This window comes from Poecilia reticulata, chromosome 7 (assembly GCF_904066995.2).
Source record: "Poecilia reticulata chromosome 7, P_reticulata-male-v2, whole genome shotgun sequence".
Lineage (NCBI taxonomy): Eukaryota > Metazoa > Chordata > Actinopteri > Cyprinodontiformes > Poeciliidae > Poecilia > Poecilia reticulata.
This window is the reverse complement of record NC_088836.1, coordinates 14,239,323-14,262,849: the sequence shown is the minus strand read 5'-3', so window position 1 is coordinate 14,262,849 and position 23,527 is coordinate 14,239,323. Positions and strand designations below refer to the sequence as shown.

The 23,527-nt window shown below is 44.3% G+C and overlaps 1 protein-coding gene across 1 annotated transcript in view; it reads left to right on the top strand.

Annotated features, from left to right (window-relative positions):
- samd11 (sterile alpha motif domain containing 11) overlaps positions 1–23,173 on the top strand; it is a 62,598-nt gene extending 39,425 nt beyond the window's left edge. Inside the window, 8 exon segments of the mRNA XM_008413336.3 lie at positions 955–1,119; positions 8,126–8,279; positions 14,508–14,623; positions 15,868–15,946; positions 16,075–16,856; positions 19,057–19,190; positions 20,498–20,608; positions 20,845–23,173. Coding sequence (XP_008411558.2) covers positions 955–1,119; positions 8,126–8,279; positions 14,508–14,623; positions 15,868–15,946; positions 16,075–16,856; positions 19,057–19,190; positions 20,498–20,608; positions 20,845–21,129 — 1,826 coding nt within the window. The 3' untranslated portion in view covers positions 21,130–23,173.
- The last annotated feature ends 354 nt before the right edge of the window (positions 23,174–23,527 follow it).

Genomic DNA, 23,527 nt, shown 5'->3' with positions numbered 1-23,527 from the left:
ACAATACATGGAGAAATTTCTGGCTGGTATCTGAAGAATGATTCTGTCTTAAAATTAATTCTAAAAGTGCAACGTTTCAAGCCTGTAAACATTTTTTTTAATGAATTTACTATTGCTGTGTCTACTTTCTCCTTCATTTGGACATTTAAGAACAGAACAAGTTTGACTTTGTCATTGAAATACGTCTCTCTTTACAGCCAAAAATGGTGATATAATAGACACAGTCCAAGTTACAGGTGTCATGGTACGGCTAGGTTAGATAAAAGCCCACAAATTATCCTTTAAAAACTCATTTTAACAGCATGATGGAGAAAGTTCTGCTGCCTGGTTTTTAGCAACTGGTAGGGACGATATGCCCCTCCCCTACATGTTGCTGTGCAGTGGTGGTCACCTGGCTGAAAGAAGGCAGCCACACTTTTACCTTACAATAAATAAGTAGAATGTTAATAAAACTATCAAGAAAACCTGCAAAGTCAGAAAAATGTTAAGAGTTGAGATGCACCAATCAAACTTTTAAGACCAATTTCAGATCTGATTTCTCTGTATTGTTCTAGTTTGGAATTTTAAAATGAAAAATACTCTTGCATATGATGACTTATCTCAATAAATTAAAAGGACAATACTACTTTAGTGAAAGCTTAAACCTGAAACATTGTAGGTTGCTAAGAAATGAAAGTTTTCCACTTTAAGAGCATTTTCTTCTTCGCTTAAGATGAGTTAATATAAGTCCGTGTGTTTTGAATTGTGCTCAGATGTTGTAAATCTATCACTGCTTTATATTTAAAGCCATTTACTTGGATATAATTTCCATTTTATGACTCTCAGAGTTATTTTTGGGTAAATAAAAAAAAAGCACTAATAACTAAGTTCATTATGGTGTTGTGTCCTGGTTCTTTAACCCCACATGTACTTCTGTTGAAACTCAGTTGGTGAATACGTGCTCCTGTTTTTCAGAAAACTCCCAGAGTCCCGTGGTGGAGGCAGGCGGCAGCCACGGCCACATGAGCACCGTGGAGCATTACAGGCGCATGATGTCAGCGCTCAGCGAGCAGGGATCCTTCGAGGAGCAGCAGCAACGCCTCTACCAGCTGGCGAGCAGCATGGGCCTTCCTGGCCACGGTCAGTCTTCGGGCCCGGGGTTTTTTTTCTGTTTTTTTTTTTTTTTTTTTTGTGGTTGACATCAGCCTCGCTATCACGTCCAACACCGCGGATACCGACGTTTCCCAGAAACAGTGTAGACTAACTTTTAGTCCTACTTTCTTTACTTTGAGGTGAAACTCAAAACTTAATTGAGGTTCTGCAACAATTTCCAGGTCAGCTGCGACCAACCCACTGAGGTGCAGTGCAACTCTTCCACCTCAGTCTGCAGCGGTGTGTTCAGAGTCCTGCGGTACGCTCTGCTACTCTGTTGCCACGGTAAAACCCAGGCCCTCGGAGATGGCTGACATTTCTATTTGCGGTGCTTGCCCACCCAGCGTCAAAGTGTCACTCTGGGTGATTTCTGACCACCCTGGCTCTCTGCTGTTAACAACACCCACAAGCCCTCACATGCATCAGTGCCACGGCTGGTTCGGGGACTCTCATTGGCTGCCATCTGACTCCTCTTAAATCTCCCAACGACCAGAAAACCGCCAGCATTTCACAGATTTACGCGTGTCTACAGACAGAAAAAATGGTGGAGTTGTTGGAGGAAAATAAACATTTTTTTATTTTTTTATACTTGTTTGGATTCCCACCTTCCCGTCATTACACGTCAGCATTTTCCTTGAACTCCTCTAAAGACCCAGCTGTCAGATTTCACAGGTTTTATGAAATGTTTTTGCTCGGCATAAATTCAGTTGCTTTTTTGGCCGAATTGTTGTCAATCTACTTTAATTTTTATTTAATTAGTACTGATTTTTAATTGCTGGCTGCAGATCTAGAGGGGAAGGCCTGTAAATGCTTTAATTGCCTTTTCCCTGTGTCGTAGAGGATTTACTGGGAAAATGCGTCACATTATGAGGGTTTTATGGCTCGGTCTAATCGCTGGCTTCGTTTCCCAGAAGCCATGACAGTTTTTATCCAGGCCCTCTGGAGCTTCCCTGCTTTCGCTTCCTTAGTGTAGGAATACAGATAGTTTTTAAACATCATCTTTTGTCCTGCCAACATTTATTTCACCTTAAAATAAAAATAAAAAAAAAGGTTTTTCTTGAACTGTTGGGATTTTGTCGCATAAAACCCTGTGGGGGTTTTATGCGATCTACCATCACAAAGAAGTCCATAATTGTTAAAATAAATTAAAATTGTTTACAAGTAGAAATGCTAAATTTGTGGCATTCATTCATGTTGAGACTTTACTTTGATACCGTCGTATAAAACCCGTTGCAATCAGTTCAGAAGTCACTTGATTAATAAATAAAGTTGACCTGAGTGTAATTTAATCTCGGTATAAATGCAACCGTTCCGTAAAAGCCTCAGAGGTTTGTTGGCGAACATTAGAAAAGCGTAGTTCTACAAAAGATCGACTCCAGAGGCTGAATACAAATGCCTCGAGTCTTTTGTTTTTTCAGATTCTTGATTGTAAAAACAAAAAAGGTTTAAAAAGCATCAGTCATTTTCCTTCCACTTCACAGTTATGAATTATGTTGAGTTTGCTGCTTAAAATCCCAATAAAACACAATGATGTTTGTGGTTTTAACGTGAAAAAAAGGGGACAAGTTACAAGGTATCAATGCTTTCGATAGGAACTGTACGACTGTGAGCTTGAGGATAAGTTCTCTGTAAAAACCTCTGCACAGTGAGACGCAGTCTGCGTCCTCACATCCTGGAGGGGCCCGAGGCGGCACACTGGGCGACTTCCTCAAGATACCTGAGGACGGTTTATTAGTTTATTTACGAGACACGTTATTAGACTTCCTCTCCTCTAATTAACAGGTGGAGCTTGATAAGAAACTGACACTGTCAGACAGACGATGGGACAGGCGGAGAGATGGATGTTTTGTCTCTCAAGAGGTTGACATGAATCGTCCCGCCGAGCCCTCCTTGACATTGACCTGGTCTCAAATAAGCCCCCAGTGACCCCTTCCTCCCTACTCCCCCTGGGCCCCTCGTGTCTCCTATACATCTCCCTCTCCAGCACCCCTTCCCCTCCTCCTCTTCCTTACTGCCAACTCTCCCTTTAGCCTTGGTCCCCGCAGAGCATCCTTTCATGTGTTTGAAGTGTAGGGCACAGAAAATGAAAGTGTGTGTGTGCGCGAAAGAGGCGGGGGTGAAGAGGATCTCTGTGTGTGCATGTGTCTGGTTGTGTATGTGTCTAGGTGCAAGGTGTTGTTTGAGAAGCTCTCTTTGGACCTGATGGGCAAAAGAAGAGAAGGGGGGAGGATTGAGGGGTAGCCGGGTTGTAGAAATGGCCAGGAGGGCTTTCCCTCCCTCTTCACATGATGAAAGAAGGTTGAGGGAGAGGAAAAGTAAAATGAGAGGTGGGGGTAGAGATCCAGATGAAAGTGAGAGGAGGGGTTGGATGTTTTGTCTCCTGCTGTTCGGCCCCGACTCAAAACGTGAAGCATCTTTAGCATTGTCCTAAAAATGTAGAGAAAACTCAAGCAGGCGATTGGTCAAAGGACAAAGACATGCGGCGCTGCGGATTCACCACGTCTTTACAGCTGCTCGGGCTTAGACGACTGGCAGAATGCCCTCCTGTGGAAAAAATACTTGAATTTTCTGGTGCATGCAGAGTTTTAGCGGATGGGTTTTGGCTTTTGTCGACTTGCCAATCCACGAAATTCATCGCCGATCCAGCCAAGCTGCTTCGGCGCGGCATTAGCCTTTATTCTCGCGCTGAGGAAAACCCGGCTTACCTACGGGGATTTGCAACTTCAGGGATGATTATGGCGAGAAAAATGGGACAGTACAAAAAACTGGGACTGCTTCCTGAAGTAACTTAATGGAACGAAAGGGGCCAGTTAGTGCTTGTGTGTTCTCAATTAGGACTTTAATTTGTAATGAGAGGGACACTTGTGCGATCCAGCAGCTGCAACACGAGACCAGAGTTTTAGTAGGAAAATGAAGCATCTGAGTACCTTAGTGGACACAAACACACACAGACTCGCAGAAGGGCAGCGCCTCGGGTGACCCTGCTACTCTCTGCTCACATAAAAGAGAAATAAAGGGAGAGAGGGAGGTAAAAAATATGGACCTGTTGCTTCGGTGAGGTTTTACAAGGATACGCAGGATAAATATAGATGTCAATAACAGCAGAATCCAAAAGAAATAAAGAGTTACCACTTCACAGTTAACAGTTTTTACATGTTTTAATTGTGTTTTTGTCTTGTTTCTAGTGCATATGTCGTGGTATGCTTGAAATAAGAAAAAACTAACTTTTCTATAAGATGTAAGAGTTTGTTTTAAGTCAATAATTTAATGGACATTGATTATAAGTCCTATTCCCTTTGGCAGATTTTTTTCATTGGAAAAAAAGTTTTGTTTTCCATATTTTTATATTTTTTTTGAGACGATTATCTTTTGCAGTGTAGATGTAAGTGATCACTTCTACCACCTTTTCTTGTTTAATTCAAATCGTGTTTTTTGCATTAGCAGTGGCGGTTCTTGCATAATTGGTGCCCTGAATAATTGGCATCCATGTTTCTGCCTTCGCACACCAAACACACTCCCACCCTGGCAACACAGTCCAAACCAATACTATTTACTGTGCAACTTATTAGAAACATAAGAACATAACCAAAAATATTGATCTCATTATAACTGATTAGGAGTTATAGTGAGCTATAAGCGGGGACTGATAAGTGGTACGTTGCTTTTCAAAGTTGGAACTGAAGTTTCATGAATCTTAAACTGTGTTTTTTAACTATTCTGTGTTCACTGATGAAGAATTGTCCAGCTGATGTCTGACCAGTTTAGACGTGCAAAATATTGAAATAGAGGTTAACAAGTGCAGAGTTCTTAAAGAAACATTTAAATACTTCTTTAATTTAGCACCAGAAAATATCTATTAATAAGATTCACATTCTCTGTCATTAGACTTTAAATTAGGCCTTTCAAATAAGTAATAGTAATTACAGTGGACTGCTGATATTTGCACATACAAAGTCCATGCAATCCCGTCTAATAACACTTATAAGTAGCCTAACTTAACTGTTCAGGCACATACTATACATTAATACATATTAATAAGCACAGTGCAGTAGTGCGGTATTAGCTCTACTGCAGTTATATTATTCCTTTACCCGTTTTTGGGGTCCAACCAATCACGTCCAAGGAGAATGAATGGCGCTCCTGGATTGGCTGCTCTGCAAGTGTCAGCCATTAGCATGTTAAGTAGCATTGCACCGAAGCATTTCAGCTTCCCAAGCTGTATTTTCTTTTTTAATATTTTACATATACCCTCTGAAAATAATCGGAATAATTTGGAGTCACATTCCACAGAATAATCTGCAAATTGGTGAATCTGTGAATAGGTGGCGGTCAACTGTAATGCTGTAATTATTTATTTGTTTTACTTTGAGACATGTGGATGAGTAGAAAAGCTTAATAACTTTCACTTCTTTGAAGACCATCTACAGCAAGTCTGAGATGCAGCATCTGAGTTGATGCATCATCCTGATCAGCTACTGTAAAAAAAAAAAAAAGCACAGTTCTCAGCAGATGGCTCCATGTTGCTGCTAAAATACCAATTAGGTCTGGCAAACTGCTAGGCTTGGTATTTTACATAGCGTATGAAAGAAGTCTAAAGATCCAAATTAAAATTAGTTCAGGATTGTTTTTTTTTTGTTTGTTTTTTTTTACGTAGAGAAACAATGTATAGCACACAGCCATATAGAAGTGGGGTTATCAAATCCAGGCCTCAAGGGCCGGTGTACTGCAACTTTTAGAGGAGGCAGTTCAGCCATTTGACTCGCTCAGGTGTGTTGAAGCACAGATAAAACTTGGACAACATTGGCCTCCTAGGTCTGGATTCGAGGATTCTATATCATCAAAACTTACATTAAAAGCACATGTTACCAACTCACACTTAAATCTTGGATGCTTCTATTATTTACTGAATTTAACTGAAAGAAAATAACCCAGAAATCTGTTTTTACTAAATACTTTGTTTAATGTAAATAACTAAAAACGCGCATTTTCAGTTTTACTCGTCTTTTCCTTTCAACCGTGAGCTTGAGGTTTCGAGTAGCAGCATCCGACGCCTAAAGTTAGGTGATGGGATACGGTCAGGATGCCTTTGGGTCTGCAGCATTGATTCCTTTTAAAATCAGTTGCTTGGGAGGATGTTGTAAAGGTCCCATAATAAAAATTGCTAAAGCATCCCTTTAACAGAGCCAGCCATGCAAAGTAATTGGTGAGACGGGATTGTGACCACAGAGAACTCAGAGGTCACCTGTTCCTCCCTGTCACAGGCGCACAACAGCCCGACTGTGTGTTTTTGTGTGTGCGCTCTGGGGCTTCACTTCCCTCTCATCCTTCTCTTATCTTTCTCAACCCACCTCTACCCCGCCACTTCCCCACAGACACACACACACGCACGCACACACACACCCACGCACTCTTGTCTGCCGCCAGCCGAGTCCCCTGTGGCCCGGCGCAGCAAACAGATCGATACACCGGAGCTAGGCCGCATTAATATCTGTCGCTTCACCCCCCTCCCACCACCGCCCCGGCGCCCACTCAGCTGCTTCAGTACACACATGCACACACAAAACACACAGTCGGGCACGCACTAGCAGGCACCTAAATCACGCAGACACACAAAAACACACATCACACCCGTACCGGCGGCGGAAATGGCCCCTAGCTCCCGAGGGATCCGTCTAATTAAAAAAAGGGTGGTGGAGGGTCGGAGGGGTGTGCGTGTGTGTGTGTGTGTTAGAGGGGGGGGAGTGGATAGATTGAGGCAGGGAGCGAGAGGGAGGAGAGAAAGAGCCGGATGGATTTTTCTCTCATTAGAAGCCATGTCTCCTGGTGTGGCCTGGCCTGGCTGATAATGATGAGTCCTCTTCTCCTGCGAGGGAGAGAGGGAGAGAGCGAGGCCGAGGGAGCGAAGAGGTGGAATGAGGCGAGCGTTTGAGGGCAGGAGGTGGAGGTGGAGGGACGTAGGAAGGGGGGCATGATGATGGCAGCGGCGCCGTAGGGGTGGGGAGGAATAAAAACATTGTGTGCCTTTTTTTTTTTTTGGTTATTTGTTCAAAACAGAATCTGATCTCCGGTTTTCATAGTGTTGATCTGCTGATGCCAATTTTTAATATATTCTGATTTAAGAACTATAATATGAGAAGATACAAAGCAGCATGTTAAATATTTTTAGAATCTTACTGTCTTGAGGTTCATCAGTTATTTACCATAGGATCAGAAGCGAAGTCACACTGTGTGTTTGTAGAAAAGCAGTGGCTGTAAGATACCATTCAGATCCCTGTTTTGCTATTTTAAAACAAAGATTAAATGATTCTTTTATTAGCGACTGGCAGGGTTACTGCCATTAGCATTACTAAAACAGCCATTTCTGTGTGTGACCTGCTAGCGTGTCCACCATGTTTCATCGCTAACGCTGATGACTCAAAAGCATGAAACAGAGAAACTTTGCTGAACACCATTTAGCCTTCCTGTTACCTGATGAACAGGAAGGTAATTGAGCTCTCACTTAGTCTCTTGTAATGAATCCAAGACAAGTCTTAGCATGTTGTAGGAACCTTTACTTTAATGTAACACACTAATTGTTTAAAAAAAACAACATTACATATGGTTGAAATGCCTAGCTTTGAGTTGTCTTTACTCAGTAAGAACTTTCACTCCAAAAGCTGTTTTATGGTGCGTTTACTGACTGGAAAAAAAATATGGTATTTTTAAGCTTTGGACTTGCCAGTCTCCAGTAAGGGATTATTCAGCCACCAGATGATTTTCTTTTTTTCTCACCTATTCTTAGTACCATTTTAAAATGTTTATGTTGAATTAGTAGTTTTTACAGTTAAAAAAAAGCTTCCTTTCATTGCCCTTTAGGCTCCCAGTAAACCAATATTCAGGCACAGCAAGTTAGTAGATGAGGAATTGGTCAGGTTTTAGCAGCCTAAAACTATAAATCCATCCCGATCGTTATGATGTCGACTCACTGATCTCTGTGCTTCTCCTGTTTCTGCAGACATACTGCGGGCTCGTCAGGAGGCGCTGGCTGCGGCAGTCAGGAATCCTGCAGCCTTAGAGGCCCACCTGCCCTCAGCGGGCAGCTCTTCATCATCCAGCCAGAGACGTAAGCAGGGCCTGCCGCAGCACCGCGACGCGCATTACACTGACAGGTAAAAAACCTGCTACGTCACAAACAGCTGCAGCCCTTCCCTGCTTATAATACAAGAAATTATAAAAGATTAAACAAATAAATAAATAAATAAGCATCGCCTCATCTTCAGGTGGACGGTGCGGAATAGCTGAAAGGGTTAAACACCTGTCAGTTTTCATCAAAGCACTGTTTGCAGTTTTTTCTTTTTATTCTGTCTTGCTTTTCGAGAAAGATTTAATCTTATGTTGGGCTTTTTCGTTTTGCAGAGTTTCCACGCACACACGCGTATATATATATATATATATATATATATATATATATATATATATATATATATATATATATTCAGTAACATCTCAGCTTTACCGCTGTGGAGTTGCACGCCTGCTCTTCCTCCCTCTTCCTCTCCCTCCCCCCCCAGCGTTGGCCCCTACGCCTCCCAAACAAAGCCAGGGGCAGCGGGAGTGGGCGGGTAATTGCTTGTCGATTATTTATGTGGCGCGGGAGAGGCGGGGGATCGATAATGGGCCGGCGGTGCGGCAGCAGGGGGTGTGTGTATCTTTATGTGTGCTTGTGTGTGTGTGTGAGAGCGAGGCAGAGAGAAAGATTGGTGAGGGGTAGGAGGGGGAAATGAGCAGGAAGCAGATCGGCCAGGCGCTGTGTGGTGCAGCTCTGGGAGACGGTGGGGGTGTATATATTTTTGTGTGCTAGAGTGAGGAGGGGGTAGCTTAGTGCTTGCGCATATTTGTTTGTTCCATTTTTTGAGCCGGCGCTCTAATGCGCGCTCATCTGTGCGTACTAAATCTGGGTTTGTTTGTGTGAATATGTCTACTAATTTGTGTGTGTGTGAGTGAGGGTGAGAGGCCAGTGGTGCAGTGTGAACGTAGTCGGTGAGCTGCGCCTGTTCTCTGACAGAACACTGAGTAATTAGCCACACAGGACTGGGGAGAGTTACCCAGGCCTCACCGTCCGTCCATCCATTACTGTCCAAACCCATCCTCACATCTCGCTGTGAGCTCTCTTTAACCCCATCCCTCTTAATACGTGCTTTGCAGTAAATTAAAAAAAGATTGATGAACGAGGAACATGCTGCAGATCACTTCAGCTGGGTGTTCGGCGTGTATGTAATCATCTGCTTACCGGCCGTGTGATGGCAGGACAAGACGAGGCTAAACTGGCTGGTTATGACTTTTGACACTAGTTAGCCTCTTGGCTTATACTTCAGCTTCTATTTGCTTGTGCTGGTCTTTCCTATTCGTCTCTTACTGAAGGAAAGTGACTTCCACAGATAATTTTGTGCCAAGTATGTGTCAATTCATTCGCATCCCACTTTGACAACCCATGGATTTAAAAGTAACTTTCTCTAATCAGTTCATAGTCTGTTCTAATAAAATATGGTAATGTGACTCCAATGAAATTATTTAAGAGCGTTAGTGTTCACCCCTATAATAAACTGTCTTTCACTATTAAGTACATTATTATGCTTTACTTTATAAAGTATAATAAGCAGTAGTACAGTTTATTGTAGTGTTTAATTCATGAAAATATTGCTAAGAATACAACCGATACAAACGTTTTAGGTGGATCCTTCATTGAGCATCACTGTTTTAACTGCATCAAGCCACCAGTTGACGATTACATTAGTCAAGTTAAAGTATCAACCAAATGACTGAATTGGACCAATGCATTCCCACTGGGCCTGTTTTAGATTTGTTATGGAGAACATCATCCTTCGTTTTGCAAACATTTAGAGATTAGCATTTAAAATTACTTACTACAGGTGCATATTGGAATGGCATACATATTGCACGGCCAAAGGAAGTTCTCTGTTATGCCGTTTTATTCTGGTGTTTGGAGGTGCTGCTTTTGAAAAATGTAAAGATTTTTTTTTTTCATGTAGAAGAGTATTGAAATTCAGCAGCAATATGTGAGGGTATTTTAATCTCTATTAAATGAGGGATAAATCTCCCTGAATACGCTAAGCAGGCTCCTCCGGTGGGTAAATACTCCAAAATACTTGGAGTCGGTGAAAAGTTTTGGACCGTGGCTTTTTCATCGCCTTGAAGAGAATCCAAACGACACAGCATAGCATTTTCTCTGAGCTGTAGTGCGCATTCACTGTTGCCATTGTAATGATAGTTTAGGGAAGCCCCCTCATGTTTTTACATGACAATACCCCTCTGTGGGGTCTATAAAGAAATGTTCTGAAGACCAGTTCCAAAATGTAGAGAAAAGCGTCTTCAGCTTGATTAATATGAGTGCCAGTGTATTGGATACATCAGGCAGGTGTAATGGTGTAAAATCTGCACCAGTCGTCCTCAAGAACCGGTGGAAAACGTGAGGGTTGCACGAGTTAAAAGTGAAGAGAAACTTGTGAATGAATCTAATTGCTCGGTTAAAGTAAAACAAAAACGGCAGCAAAACGAAAGCGAGCGAGCGAGAGATGGAAGCTTCCTCCTTTCTAACTCTCTCCGCAGCTCACCTTTCCATCGACCCCTCATCATTGATTATCTGGGGCCCATTAGGGCCCATTGTTAAAAACAAATCATTAGGGCTGCTCGATAGGCTTAGAGCCTGGCGCTCCATTTGTCTGGCCTTAAATGGCACTAGGCTCACCAAACATGTGCAAAGCAAACAGGGGAGGGATGGAGGGAAGCAAAGAAAGTAGAAAACACGGGAGCTAAGAACGGGGGTGAAGCAAAAGGAGACGGCGAGGTGACGGAGAGAGATGAACTAAAATAGAGAGTAAGGAAATCGAGAGAGTGCGAGATAAGGGGAGGAAGAGGGGCGGAGGGAGAGTGTAGGGAGCGACGGAGATAGAGGGAGGGAGAGAGAGCAAGCGTGGAGGGAGCCTCATCCATTTTAATGAGCTTCCTGTGTAAATGTGTTCCTGCGGAGAGGGAGCCGAAGGCGGCCGCGCGGCGCTCCTAATCCCCCCACGCTTCAGTCATTAAGGGCAGCCCTTCACACACACACACACACACACACACACACACGCACACGCACACACACACACACGCACGCATGCATACACACAAATACACACACAGGGCTTGTGCTGTTGCAGGACGGGACCGCTGTCGCCGCTCTGACAGGTCGCCACACACCAGTGAATTCCCCATGAGCCTGCGGCCCCTCTGCAGGGAGAGGTCCCGCGCGATGATGAGTCCACCTTCCAGTTTGCATCTGTGCTTCTCTTTAGCCTTTTTGCAAAGAGTGGGGGTTGGGGGAGGAGGGGCAGAAAAAAAAAGGTGAATGTTTTTTCTTCATCTTTTTATAGCATGTCAGTGGTTTGCCAACAAAATGCACAGAGAGTGCTAAAAGAAAACCACAGACTCGGAGAAATAAGTGCACACAAACATGTGTGCATCATGCATCCAATACACACACATTCGCCTAATGTCTGCCACTCCTTCCTCAAAATTGCCTCCTATAAAAGGAGGAAGAGAGGGAAAAACGGAGGAGAGGAGGGGAGTGTCAGACGCACTCGTTCTCTCTGCTCCCTCTTTTTCCTCCCCGTGATTAGGCCTAATTATGGTGGCGCAGACGCCTGGCAGCCCCAGTCATGCAGCTTTAATTGACCGTTATTCATCTGCGGGCTAACGCTAGGCAAGGCGGCGCAAGGAGAGGAAAGAGAGAGGGAATATCAGAAAGAAAAGGAAGGAGGGAACGAGCGAGGAGGTGGAAGTGGGGGGGTTGTGATGAGAGTCTGGCATGCGGGAGCCGCGGTGGGGGTGGATGAGAGTTTTGCGGACGCCGTGGCGTAGTCTGGTGGAAGTGCGCGTCGTGGGGCTAATTGCTGGCCCTGAGGGATTAGGCCAGGTGATTACACACTGGGCGGTGTAATTACATAAGCGGCGGCTAACGGGGTCCTGGCTAGAAGCTCCGGGGTCACGCGCCACAGCCCTCACCCAAGATTAATTGGAGCTGCCACTGGAGTGCGAGGCACCGCCGGAGAGAACGGTTATACGATTAGTATTAACATTTCGGCGGCAATCGATGAATACACACACACACACACACACACGGCTAACCTTCTCCCCCCTCAATCTCATCTGCTGTCTCCTGTTCAGCATGTGTCCTTGCCGTTTAGAGCGGAGGGAGACTGGCGGGCGCTGGCTAATTTGAACACGGTCTCAAAACAATATCTGCGGTTTCATGCTGTCCCAGCGTTTGGTTTTGACTTTGTAGTTTGGCTCCGCTCGTTTCCTGTGTATGTCGAGCCGGCATTCACACACAGTCGAGCGTTGATCATTGAGGTGGTGGCGGAAAGAGGTTATGCGAGCTAGAAATTGAACCCCAAGGAAGGTCGTGGAGACGGCTTCGCTACCCACCCTAAGGTCAAAGCTTCATCCACTTGACATCTGCCTTGAGTGATGCGGTTCACTCCTGTCCCAGCTTCCTACGGTAGCTTGAATAAAAGGTCATGCTTCTAACACCAAACTTAAATGTGTATATTGTTTAGATTTTATGTAATAGGCAAAAAGTGGTGTTTAATTGTAAAATGAATGGTAAATGCTGTACAAATAAACATCTGCGTGGCCATTCATGTTTAGCTCCTGAGTCAGAACCTCTCTCTGCAGTTGCAGCTCCTTTTCTTTTTAGGGTACCGACCTCACAGCTTTGCACACCCACTACCCAATTCTGACCCACTCCTTATTGCAAATTAACTTCAAGCTCAGTCGGATGCAATACGTTTATTGAGGAATTAGGGTAGAGAAGGCTAAAGTCACACACCTTTGAGATTTTGTTTAGTAAAAGACAGTGTTAAAGGAATGGTACTATGCATTTTATAGGTGCATAGTGCTATTTTGTAGCGCAATCAAGAAGCTATGTTACTTTAAGTTGTCTTAAAAATGTTGTATATATCAAACATGACATAAAAGAAATTTGACTTCTCAATTTAACACCTTGAAATTGGCCCCTGTCTCTTTAAGAACCTTGACATCACAGCAGTGTTCCTCTGTTTACAACCTTTCTTAGGAGCTTTGGATTGAGAAGTGGTTTCTATAATAAGCTCAGCAGATGCGCCGTTCCACCAGGTGTTTGTTAGTTGCTGCCGCTAGTCTGGAGGAGCCGAGTGAGGAAGCACAGCTGGAGATTGCTGCTCTGAGGAGGAGCCCTGTGGAAATAGGAGGTGCTTAGTGATTAGCAAGCATTGATGCACTCCTAATGGTTGCTATGGGAGATTAAACCTTCTCTCAAACATGCAGGAAATAATTAAAGCAACACTCCAGATATATTTTTAATGATGGAACAACATTGTAACATGATGTAAAGCTCCAAAAGTTGATTTTACGTAATACTTTACAATGCCACTCTGCTCTGTGAAGGTCTTTCACGTTAAATACAAATTAAAATATATGAAGGTTTCTGCTTTGTAACAAGACAAAATGTGCAAAAGTTCAAGGGGTGTGGTTACATTGGCAAACATTGTCTGTGCTTCTTTAGCTGAGACGAAAGAAGTGAAAAAGGAAGGCAGAAAAAGTGAAATAAGCAGAATAAACAGACAGAATGAAGGGCTCGAGCAGGAAGACACTTAAAGGTGAAAGAAAGGGGGGATGGAAAAAAAAAAATCTGTGAACACAGAATTGTAGAGTTGGGAGTAAAGACCAGAAAAAAGATGGTTAAGACAGAAAGAGAGGGAGAAAGGTGAGAGGCACCTTTCCCCCTCGAGGAGAACAAAAGACGACCGCAATAATGGAGAGGCCTTTTCAGAACGAGAGGTTGCAGGATGCTCCATCTTTTCAATGCGGTGGAGAGAGCGGCGGAGAGGGAGGCTGAGTGAGGGCCGTTTAAAAAAAGGGAAGAGGAGGGATGAGTGTTAATTAGAAGGTCCTTCAGCCCCGTGGCCCCGGTCAAGACGCAGGGGCCGCCCCAGCTGTTGGAGCATGACACACTGGCATTGTGCATTCAGCCCTCATTATGTGTGTGTGTGCGTGTGTGTGCGTGCGCGGAGAGGCTGCAGGGGGAAGGAAAGAGTTGCAGTCCAGGGCACAGCAATGGCCAACGGCGGATGCTGTGTCGTGACAAGACTGATGAGGCACTGGGGCCTCTGGAGCGCCTCTGATAAAAATACTCTGCTCAGTATTTGTGCATTCGCTTTGGAGGCGAATGCACACTTTTCCCTTCTCTGAAGCTCAGAGCAGGGAGAACCCTTTTCTGTTTGTGAAGGTGTGCTTCGGCTAAACCCGCTTAGCGAAATCTATTTGTGAACTAATGTCTTCGCTTTGGTTTGTGTCCACAGAGAGCTGTCCCATCCTCCGCCCCTGCTGTCCCCTCCAACTGCTCCTCACGTCACCTTAGGGCCTCACCTGCGGCCCCCCTTCCTGGGCATGCCCTCTGCCCTCTGCCAGACTCCTGGTGAGTGATGAACATACTCTATCTATATGACTCCAGCTGATTTCAATCAAATCTTTTTTTTTTTTTTTTACAATTTCCAAAAGGAAAACACTTAAAACAGGGACGTCCAAACTGGTCTGAGGGTTTGCAGTCCCTTGATGCTTTTGTGTTGTTGAAATTTTCTCTAGCAGATGAAAACTGATCTAAAATGATAAATATTATGTATGTGTCTTTTTAATCAACAAAGCATTTTTGTTTTAATTTCCTAGTAACTGGTGCAAGTCGAAAGCAAACTTGTGCAATTTGGTAAAATCAGGAGCTTTTGAAGAAAGAGTGACCCTCATACTGTTTTTGTTCTGCAGACAGACCAAAACAAATTTTTATAAAGCAAATCAAAAACAAGCAAGCGATTGCTTGTCTTTTGTTTAAGGAGGATGTATTATAGAAAATTCGCTTTTCGGACTTTACTCTTCCATGTCTGCTTCTAAAAACAGTCCAAGTCCAAAACACCCATTTGTTTTCTGGCAATAAGTTAATGTTTTTTGGTATCTGGAAAACGCACCGTTTCTTAAAACTCACAGTTATTAAGTCACAACTGGCAGGCAATGCGTAGTTACCTAGCAGAACCCACTAATCCCAGCCCGTCACCTAGCAACCGAAGCAAAACTCGAGCAAGACGAGTATTTTGCTGCTGATTTATGATTCACAAACCGCTGCTGCATGTTTCATGGCTGCTGTTGGAGGCTCCACTCTAATGCTTCTGGGTCTGACTCGGGGGGTCAAAGATGTACCGTTGTACTACTGCGCAACTGCATGCAGCCAGTTTCACGTAAAGTGTGAGTGTAAACACTGAGTTGGGGGGCGTGGCCAGCTGCAGCTTATTTGGATTTAAAGCAACAAGAGCTCCTGCAAAAAGCTCTTGTTTTTGTCCAACAAAATATAGCAGACATGTTTTGTGTCTGCCCTCATAGACCTATCATAACATGTTCAAGGAAGCATAACACGCCCCCTTCAATGAGAGAAGGCAAATTTGATGTTTCAGATCTACAATGACGTACAACACATTTAACGACAAAAAAAAAAATAAAAATTAAGTTCAAATATCTAATGACAAGAATATCTATGTTTTTCATTTCACCTATTAGTGGTCTTAATGTTATGCTAATTTTATGTTATCTGCACTTAAAAATAAGTGCAGATATTCCCATGCCCTTTCAGCACAGAGCTGTGAAATTTGTGTTTCTGACGTTGTGCGTCTCTTCCAGGTTACGGGTTCCTGCAGCCGGCCCAAGCGGAGATCCTGGCTCGACAACAAGAGCTTTTAAGGAAGCAGAATCTGGCCAGGTTTGTTGCATTTAATAAAATATATGTTGAATGTTTACCTGCAGCTGAATGTGTTGCATAAAAACGAGAGATGTGAGGAAAAAGAAAGAGAAGTTCTGTTGGTTAAAGTCTGTTTGTTTATTTGTCAGACTCGAGATGTCGGCAGAGCTGCTGAGACAGAAGGAGTTGGAGAACCTCCACCAGCAGCAGCAGCAGCGACTGCTCGGGTCAGACCCTCTGGGAGCCCTTCCTCCTGGCCTGCCCCCCGACCACCCGGCCCTGCGCAGTCTCCACGACATCCCTGAGGGACACCCCCTACGCGAGGAGCTCCTCCGCCGTTCCAATGCGATGCTGGTGCTTCGCCACGGGGCCGCCACTCCCCTCCTCACCCTAAACCAGCAGCAGCAGCAGCCAGGGGCATCGTCCACGCCCAAGGACACGCAGGCGCAGAGCTCCGTTGTCGGGCCGGGTGCCGAATCTAGAAAGGCCAATCGCAGGGAGGCTCGGACGGAGCTCCACGCCGGGGATCACAGAGGAGGAAGAGACGACGGGGGAAGGGAAGGAGACATGGAGGTGCACGACGAGGAGATGAAGGACTCAGACAGCGAGACAGAGATGAGCGAAGAGAGGCGAGAAGGGCTGGTTTCCAAGCCCGGCAGTAAACCCAGGGACAGAGAGAGGATCAGGGGCAAGGAGGCTGGCAGCAAGGCGGGGTGCGAGAGCGCCAAGGAGACTGGAGGGAGCACAGGGAGGCTGAGCGCCTCCAGCTCAGCAGATACCGAGTCACCTAGTCGCAACCTTTTCACCCCTGGACTTGGCAAGGCCGATCTCAAATATCACCTGCCACCGGGTTTCATACCGCCATTGCCTGCTCTTCACGCCCAGTCGCTGCCCTTTGGATTTCCCTACGCCAGCCCTTACTTTCCTGCGGGTGAGAGTCTCCAACACACACACGCACACCCCCACACACTCGGAGCTTAGAGGTGACATGTGAAACCCATTAGCATCACTCTATGTGTGGATGTCTCCAGTGTGGCGACCTCTACTTGTTAGGGGCCCTGCCTTTGACCCCAGAGTGACCCATGCACAGACCCCCAGCAGTACAGCCACGAGAGCAAAAGCAGGGGGAGGAGGAGCAGTTTGTTGTCCGCGCACGCACACACAGGCCGGCCCGCTTCTGGACCAATAGCAGCCGCTACATCATTTATTAGACCGTTCCCTGAGAATAAGAAATTTAGGATGAGCAGCTGACGTTAGACTGATGTGAGACTCGCTATATTTCAGCCTCTTGTTAAGATATAAAATACCCAGAATATTTTACAAACGTATTTTTAAAAAAAGTTTAAGATGAACTCTTTGCTTTCATTTAAAACAAAAAATCAATGATTAGTCATGCTGCTGCAAAAACTATTTTATATTTTATCACCACAGCTGCACTGCTCCTGCTTTTAAAAACAAACCTGGAAATCCACATTTCCAGGGTTTTTTCTTTATAAAAGTTATGGTTCATAACTTTTATAAAATGCATATCTTTTTTTTCTTTTTAAATATTAGTTAAAACTGGCACTATGTTGTCATAGCATAGTGCGAGACAGATGATCTTAAAAGATTGAGCTCCTCTGCCTCTTCCTTTTGGTAAAATCAGAGCCAGAAGGAGGGACTTTGCCCTGTCAATCATGTCCATGTATGCAGTGCTCACACCCTCCATCTTGCTCTTTGCTAGCCTACAGCTAGTTCCCCACAGAGGAGCCAAAGACCTAATATTACAGATTTCCTGTAACATTAGGTTGCTCCTTTTTTGCGCAGCAAACCAGCAGTCTTGAGCAGCACAGACACAAACATGATTGACAGTCATAAGACCTTCCTCCTGGCATTGATTGGTTGCTTCTGACAGAGCGGTGCATTTCTGTAGATGGCTGCAGGACCACAAGGAAGAAGCAGAGGAGCTCAAATATTTTTTAGCAGATTATCCATATGCTGGGATATAAATAATCTGAGATGACATAGTGACAGTTTTAAAAAAAATATGTAAAAAAATAAATAAGTAAAGTTTTCTGCTGCAGCTTTAAGGTTCAACCTGCAGATTTCAAATGATTCAGATTCTTTTCTTTATAGTAAGGACTGCGACACATTAGAGGAAAAAATGTTCTGCAGGTTCTTTGACAGAGTTGGAACCAAACAGGAAATTAAAGTAATATTTATGTCGGAAAGGAACATTTTAATAAATGCGTCCATCTTAGGTTCTAAATTATATTTAGTTAGGTCTTACATATTGATTATTCAGTGCTTCTTCCCTAGACTTTTTACATTTATTTATTAATGACTGGTCAGCATTTATTGGGGAAGTTTGTTTTTAGTATTAGCTGGAAAAAATAAGATAGCAATTTAGGAAGAGGTTTGGTGGCAACAACTTTCAGTATTTAGCCAACTTTAGCCTCTTGATTATTCGTTATGTGGGTTTAAATAGCATTGTTTTTATTTTATATATAAACTTAAGCAAAAAAAATCAATTTAGGAGTTTCTTTCATATATAATTTGTTGTTCTGCAGAATTCATTTTGCTCTTCATTGAGTAACCTGCACAAGCTAATATTAGCTGGTTACTTATTTAACACTGATGTTTGGCACTTCTTTAGTTTCCACACCATACCTGTCTGTTTTTCTGTGAATTGAAATATTTCCAAAGACAGAAGTAGGAAAAAGTGCATATGGTGTTCTTCCATATAGCTGGCGACTTTAGCATTTTCTCTAGCATTCAACAGTAGGAGCGGTTTTTAAAGGTTTGGTGCCTTAGCAACAGTAACCAGGATGTCGAACTGCTGTTTCTGCTTCTGCTTTTCCCTCACTGCTCTGCTGATTGGCATTTCCCCACATTACTCAAACAAGACCATCACTAAAGACACTCAGACGCATCGATCTTGTCGATTCACACGCATCGATTGATCTGCTCCCTCCACATCGACCCCATCTGTTTATCTCATTATTAGGCTTTCTTCCTTAAACCCACTCGCAGCTTAAGAATGACCGTTTTTCTTTTATTTTTTTGACATATGATGCAGCTGTGTGGCCTCTGCATATATTGACATCATTTTCACACCGCTGATTTATTTTTTCCCCCTCTTGTATTTCCAGGCTCTTTGGGGGGTCTTTTCATGGACGGGGAGGACTCAGCCACGTCAAACCCTGTGGAGGACGTCAGCAAGTGGAGCGTGGAGGATGTGTGCGGCTTCATAAGCAGCCTGGCTGGATGTGCCGAATATGCGCAGGTGAGAGCAGAGAGGAGGAGACGGAGGCCAGGGGCAGGCTAAAACCACAGAATAGTAGTAATGACAGCAGGTACTCTGAAGGGTATTTTAAGATGAACGTCCTCATGTTGAGGTGGTGACAGTAAAACAGCTTTCAGGTTTACTGGGAATGTGTGTGCGGACGCATGAATGCTCAAGCTTCCTTTCAGCAAAATCTGCGTGTGAATGAGAGAGATCAAGTGTGCGTGTGAATCAAATGTATGTACAAGCATCACCAGTCCAGCGTTTGGGAACAAACAACATTTTAAAACTTAATGTTTGTAGAACCTGGTAGCGCTTTAAGATGTGCTCAGTGGTGGAAAGAGAAGATCAGATTTTTGAGTTTCAAATCAGCTGATCATTGATTTTCCAGACCCAACTTTCCAGAAATTCCACAAGTGAAAAGTAAAACAACAAAAAAAAGAAGAATCAGAGGTACAATATTAAGGAGGAAGGAAAACCGAGTTCCTCCCAGAAGGCCGAGCTTCTCACCCCGTCTCAGAGAGCCCAGACACCCTGTGGAGGAAACTCATTTCGGTTGCTTGTATCCGCAATCTTGTTCTTTCAGTTGCTACCCAGAGGTTGTGATTATAGATGAGGGTAGGAACGTAAATCAGCCGGTAAATCGAGAGCTTTGCCTTTTGACTCGGCTCTCTCTTCATCACGACAGACGGGTACAACGCCTGCATCGCTGCAGACGCAGCACCAATCATTCGCCTGCTCCACTTTTTCCTCATTCCTTAACACCCAGAGACACTTGAAACCCAACACTTGGGGCAGTTGTCCAACCCCGACCAGGAGAAGACACCAGTCATTTCTGGTTTAAAACCATGGTCCGCATTGTTGGAGGTGCTAATCCAACTCCAACTGGAAAGATGATTTTTCATACTTATCTAGACCTGGGAAACAGTGAGATCAACCACCAGACTGGTAGACGTGAGCGATATTTTGGCATCGATCCAAGACCTCATTTTGATTGTCCGAGAAATGTCAATAAACTAGCGAGTAGGAGGCAATGAAGGTTTTTGCGGATAAAAAAAAAGTTTATCCAAGCTGTAAATTTGACACATCTGTTTTTACACAAGGAGGGATTTACCATAGAGAAAATAACTCTCCAAACATCAGCTCTCTCATTCTGCATCACCAGTTCAGCCATTCTGTACAAACACTGATGGGTGTGCAAGGTTTCTTCAGTAGAGAGGGTGTTTTGTAGTGCTAGAGTGTGTGTGTGTGTGTGTGTGCGCGCGTGTTTGTCAGGGCTGTGGCTGAAGCGGCTGTGTCTCTGCCAGGTGTTTCGGGAGCACGCCATTGATGGGGAGACACTGCCGCTGCTCACTGAGGAGCACCTGCTCAACACTCTGGGACTAAAGCTGGGGCCTGCGCTCAAGATCCGCTCTCAGGTACACACGCACCACACACCTGCGAGTGTGTGTTTCGGTGTGTTTGAGTGGAGCAGAGTGTGTGCGTGTTTCTGTCCTTAGGATAGCTGCTAGCATAGCGTAGCTGACCCCCCTTGAACTCGCCTGCCCCTCAAACTGCAGCCTCTCTTCTTCTTTCTCTCAAATAAAGTGAAAGTCAGCGGCGTGAAGCTAATCAAGCCGTTCTGACACTCGTGTTGGTCTATTCAACTCCACAGGTGGCGCGTCGTGTCGGCAGGCTCTTCTATATGACAGGATTTCCTCTGGCGTTCCCGTTTCCACCTTCTGCTGTGCTGCGCCCCCCGGATCGGGACAGAGACCCCCCGCCCGCGGCGTCCGACCCCCCGCTGCCCATGTCTCTGTCCATGCCGCACCGGCCCACCTCAACAAGCAGCAGCTCTTCTCCGTACAGCGGCCCTACGGCCGGATGCTCGTCCCCCAAACAGGAAAACGGCACCGGCTCCGCAGTGGTGGGGCGGTACGAGGCTAAAACCCCCTCGTAGGAGCAGACGCGCCGACGTGAGCGAACCAGACTCGCCGACATTTGAGACATTTCAAATCGACGGTGAAAAATTAGACTGGAATAAGAGACTAGTGGACAGAGTCTGCAGTGGCTTGGAGACGAGCAGAACCCAAAGAAACCGGGCTGGAAGGGAGAAATGCGAAGTGACAGAGGAGCGGAGGACGAGGGGGGGAAAAGGGAGACAGCTGGTCGCAGACGGATTGCCAAGAAAAAGAAGCAGAGCCCTGCCACAGGACGCGACATTCTTGCAAATCAGACAGACACTAGCGGAAACTCTTCTCTCCTTCCTGGGCAGGAGGAAGCTCTCCTCACTCACTCTGTGTTTCTCCAGAATCCAGGAATTAAGAGCAGTGCGTCTCCCTCCTTCTTCCTTCCCTGAGGCCAAGCAGCAGCGTCACCCTGTGCTGAAAAAGCACCAGCTCCCTCTTATATCACTGCAACTATGCATTCCACTGTCCTGATACCAAAGATGACCGGACGTGTGGAACATGAACTCACCATGTGTCTGCTTCTTTTTGCATTAATGGCCCCACAGGGAATTGCCGAGGTCGGGCCTCGTACAGCGGACTCTGAGGTAGACCTGTCATCCACTGACGCATATCCCAAACAGAGGAGCCTCATGCAGCTGCATCTCAATAAATTCAAATATTATTGAAAAGTTCATTTATTTCAGTAATTTGATTCAGAAACTGAAAATCGTGTAGATTCAATAGATCAGTACTTCAATAGTTTGTTGGTTTAGATCAGCGATGTCAAACTAAGTTTTATTTGGGGCGACATCAAGTTCATGAATGTACTGAAAGAGCCAGTTGTGGCAAAATATATTGAGAAAACGACATTAAAGTGTTAAAATATGAATAAATCGGTGTCTGCATTTGATGACTTAATACTGAACATCTTTTTGCATTTATAGAATTTGGCAAAATACAGAGAAACCTGCTTTGACTTCATGAAACAACGTTAAGGCACAACTGTTTCTGTGAAGGCTCTAGTGTCTCTCTTTAGGGTTAAGAAGGCCACATAAAAAATTATGGTGGGCCAGATTTGGCCCCCGGGCCTCGAGTTTGACAGATGATTAGCGTACAGCTAATGAAATAAAAAACACTCTCCCCCCCAAAAGGGATTCAATACAGAAATGTGAGGCTGCTGTTATAAGTGTTACTTTTGCAGTGATTTCTACCACACTTTTTCCCTCCACTCAATTTTCAATGAACACACTAGGATACAGAACTTGGAACAACCGGTTCATTTTTTTTCTTAGTAAAAAAGAATTTGCTGGCCTGAAAACTGAATTATGGATTTTCATTAGCTGTAAAACAAAAAAAAAAACATTTTAAATGCATTTGTAATTAATCTATATGGAGTTCCTCTCGTTGAAATTATGGAAATACAACTTTTTAATGATATTTAGTTTATTTTGATGCACCGTGACAATTTGAGGACAACTTATCAGACATGGAGAAACCTCAGAGGGCGTCTACGGCGTCCCTTGTACACTTGTGTTGACTACTATTAGTAGGACAAACATGCAAAATTGTACAGAATTGCGCTTAAGATGAAAATATTCTGGTGGTACTTTTTGTTTAACGTAGTTGCACGAGTAAGAATTTCTTTACTGACAAATGTGACTTGCTGAACTTTGGTGGTACTTTTGTTCATTTTCTTAAGAAAAAAAAAAGTATAAAAAAAAGATGCTCAAATGCTAACCCAGCATATAAATATGAGGACAAAAATATTTATAGCATTTTGATGTAGTAGATAAAAGCAGATTATGATATGTATTAAAAATCAGCCCTTACAATGGATTCCAAAGATAACTTTTACTTTGTTTTCTCTTGGTTGCAGGGAAAAAAAGGCACAAGAAGCTCTTAATGCAAGTGTTTTGAATTTCTTATGGATTTTTTTTAACTATAAAAAGCAATGAATTAATAAAAAAATGTTCTCTAGATTTCCCTTCAGAAGTTTTGTTTTCATCCTATTTTTCTATTCACCACACAGGTGAAATAAATCCTACAGAAAAATTCTCTGCCGTCTCTTGTGTGTTTGTGGTGGTTCTGTTAAAAAACGTGCACAGCGGGGAGGGGGGGGGGGTACGTGGTCTCCTGAGGTGTGTGTGTGTAGAAGGGGGAGGTGACCCATGAGGGGCACAGTTCAGGTCAACACCAGCTGTTGAAGTGTGAGGTTCAGCCGCAGGCCAAGGCCTCCCTGCCTGTGGGGGCAAACCTGACCCTCTTCATACATATACACACACACACACACACACACACACACAAGCCTCAGCGCCTCACTCACCTCCCTCCTTCAAAGCACCACGCTGTGTTAACTCTGATGGGACTTCCCTCCGCTTCAGGCGAGCTCCTGCGCCAGAAGCTTCTGAA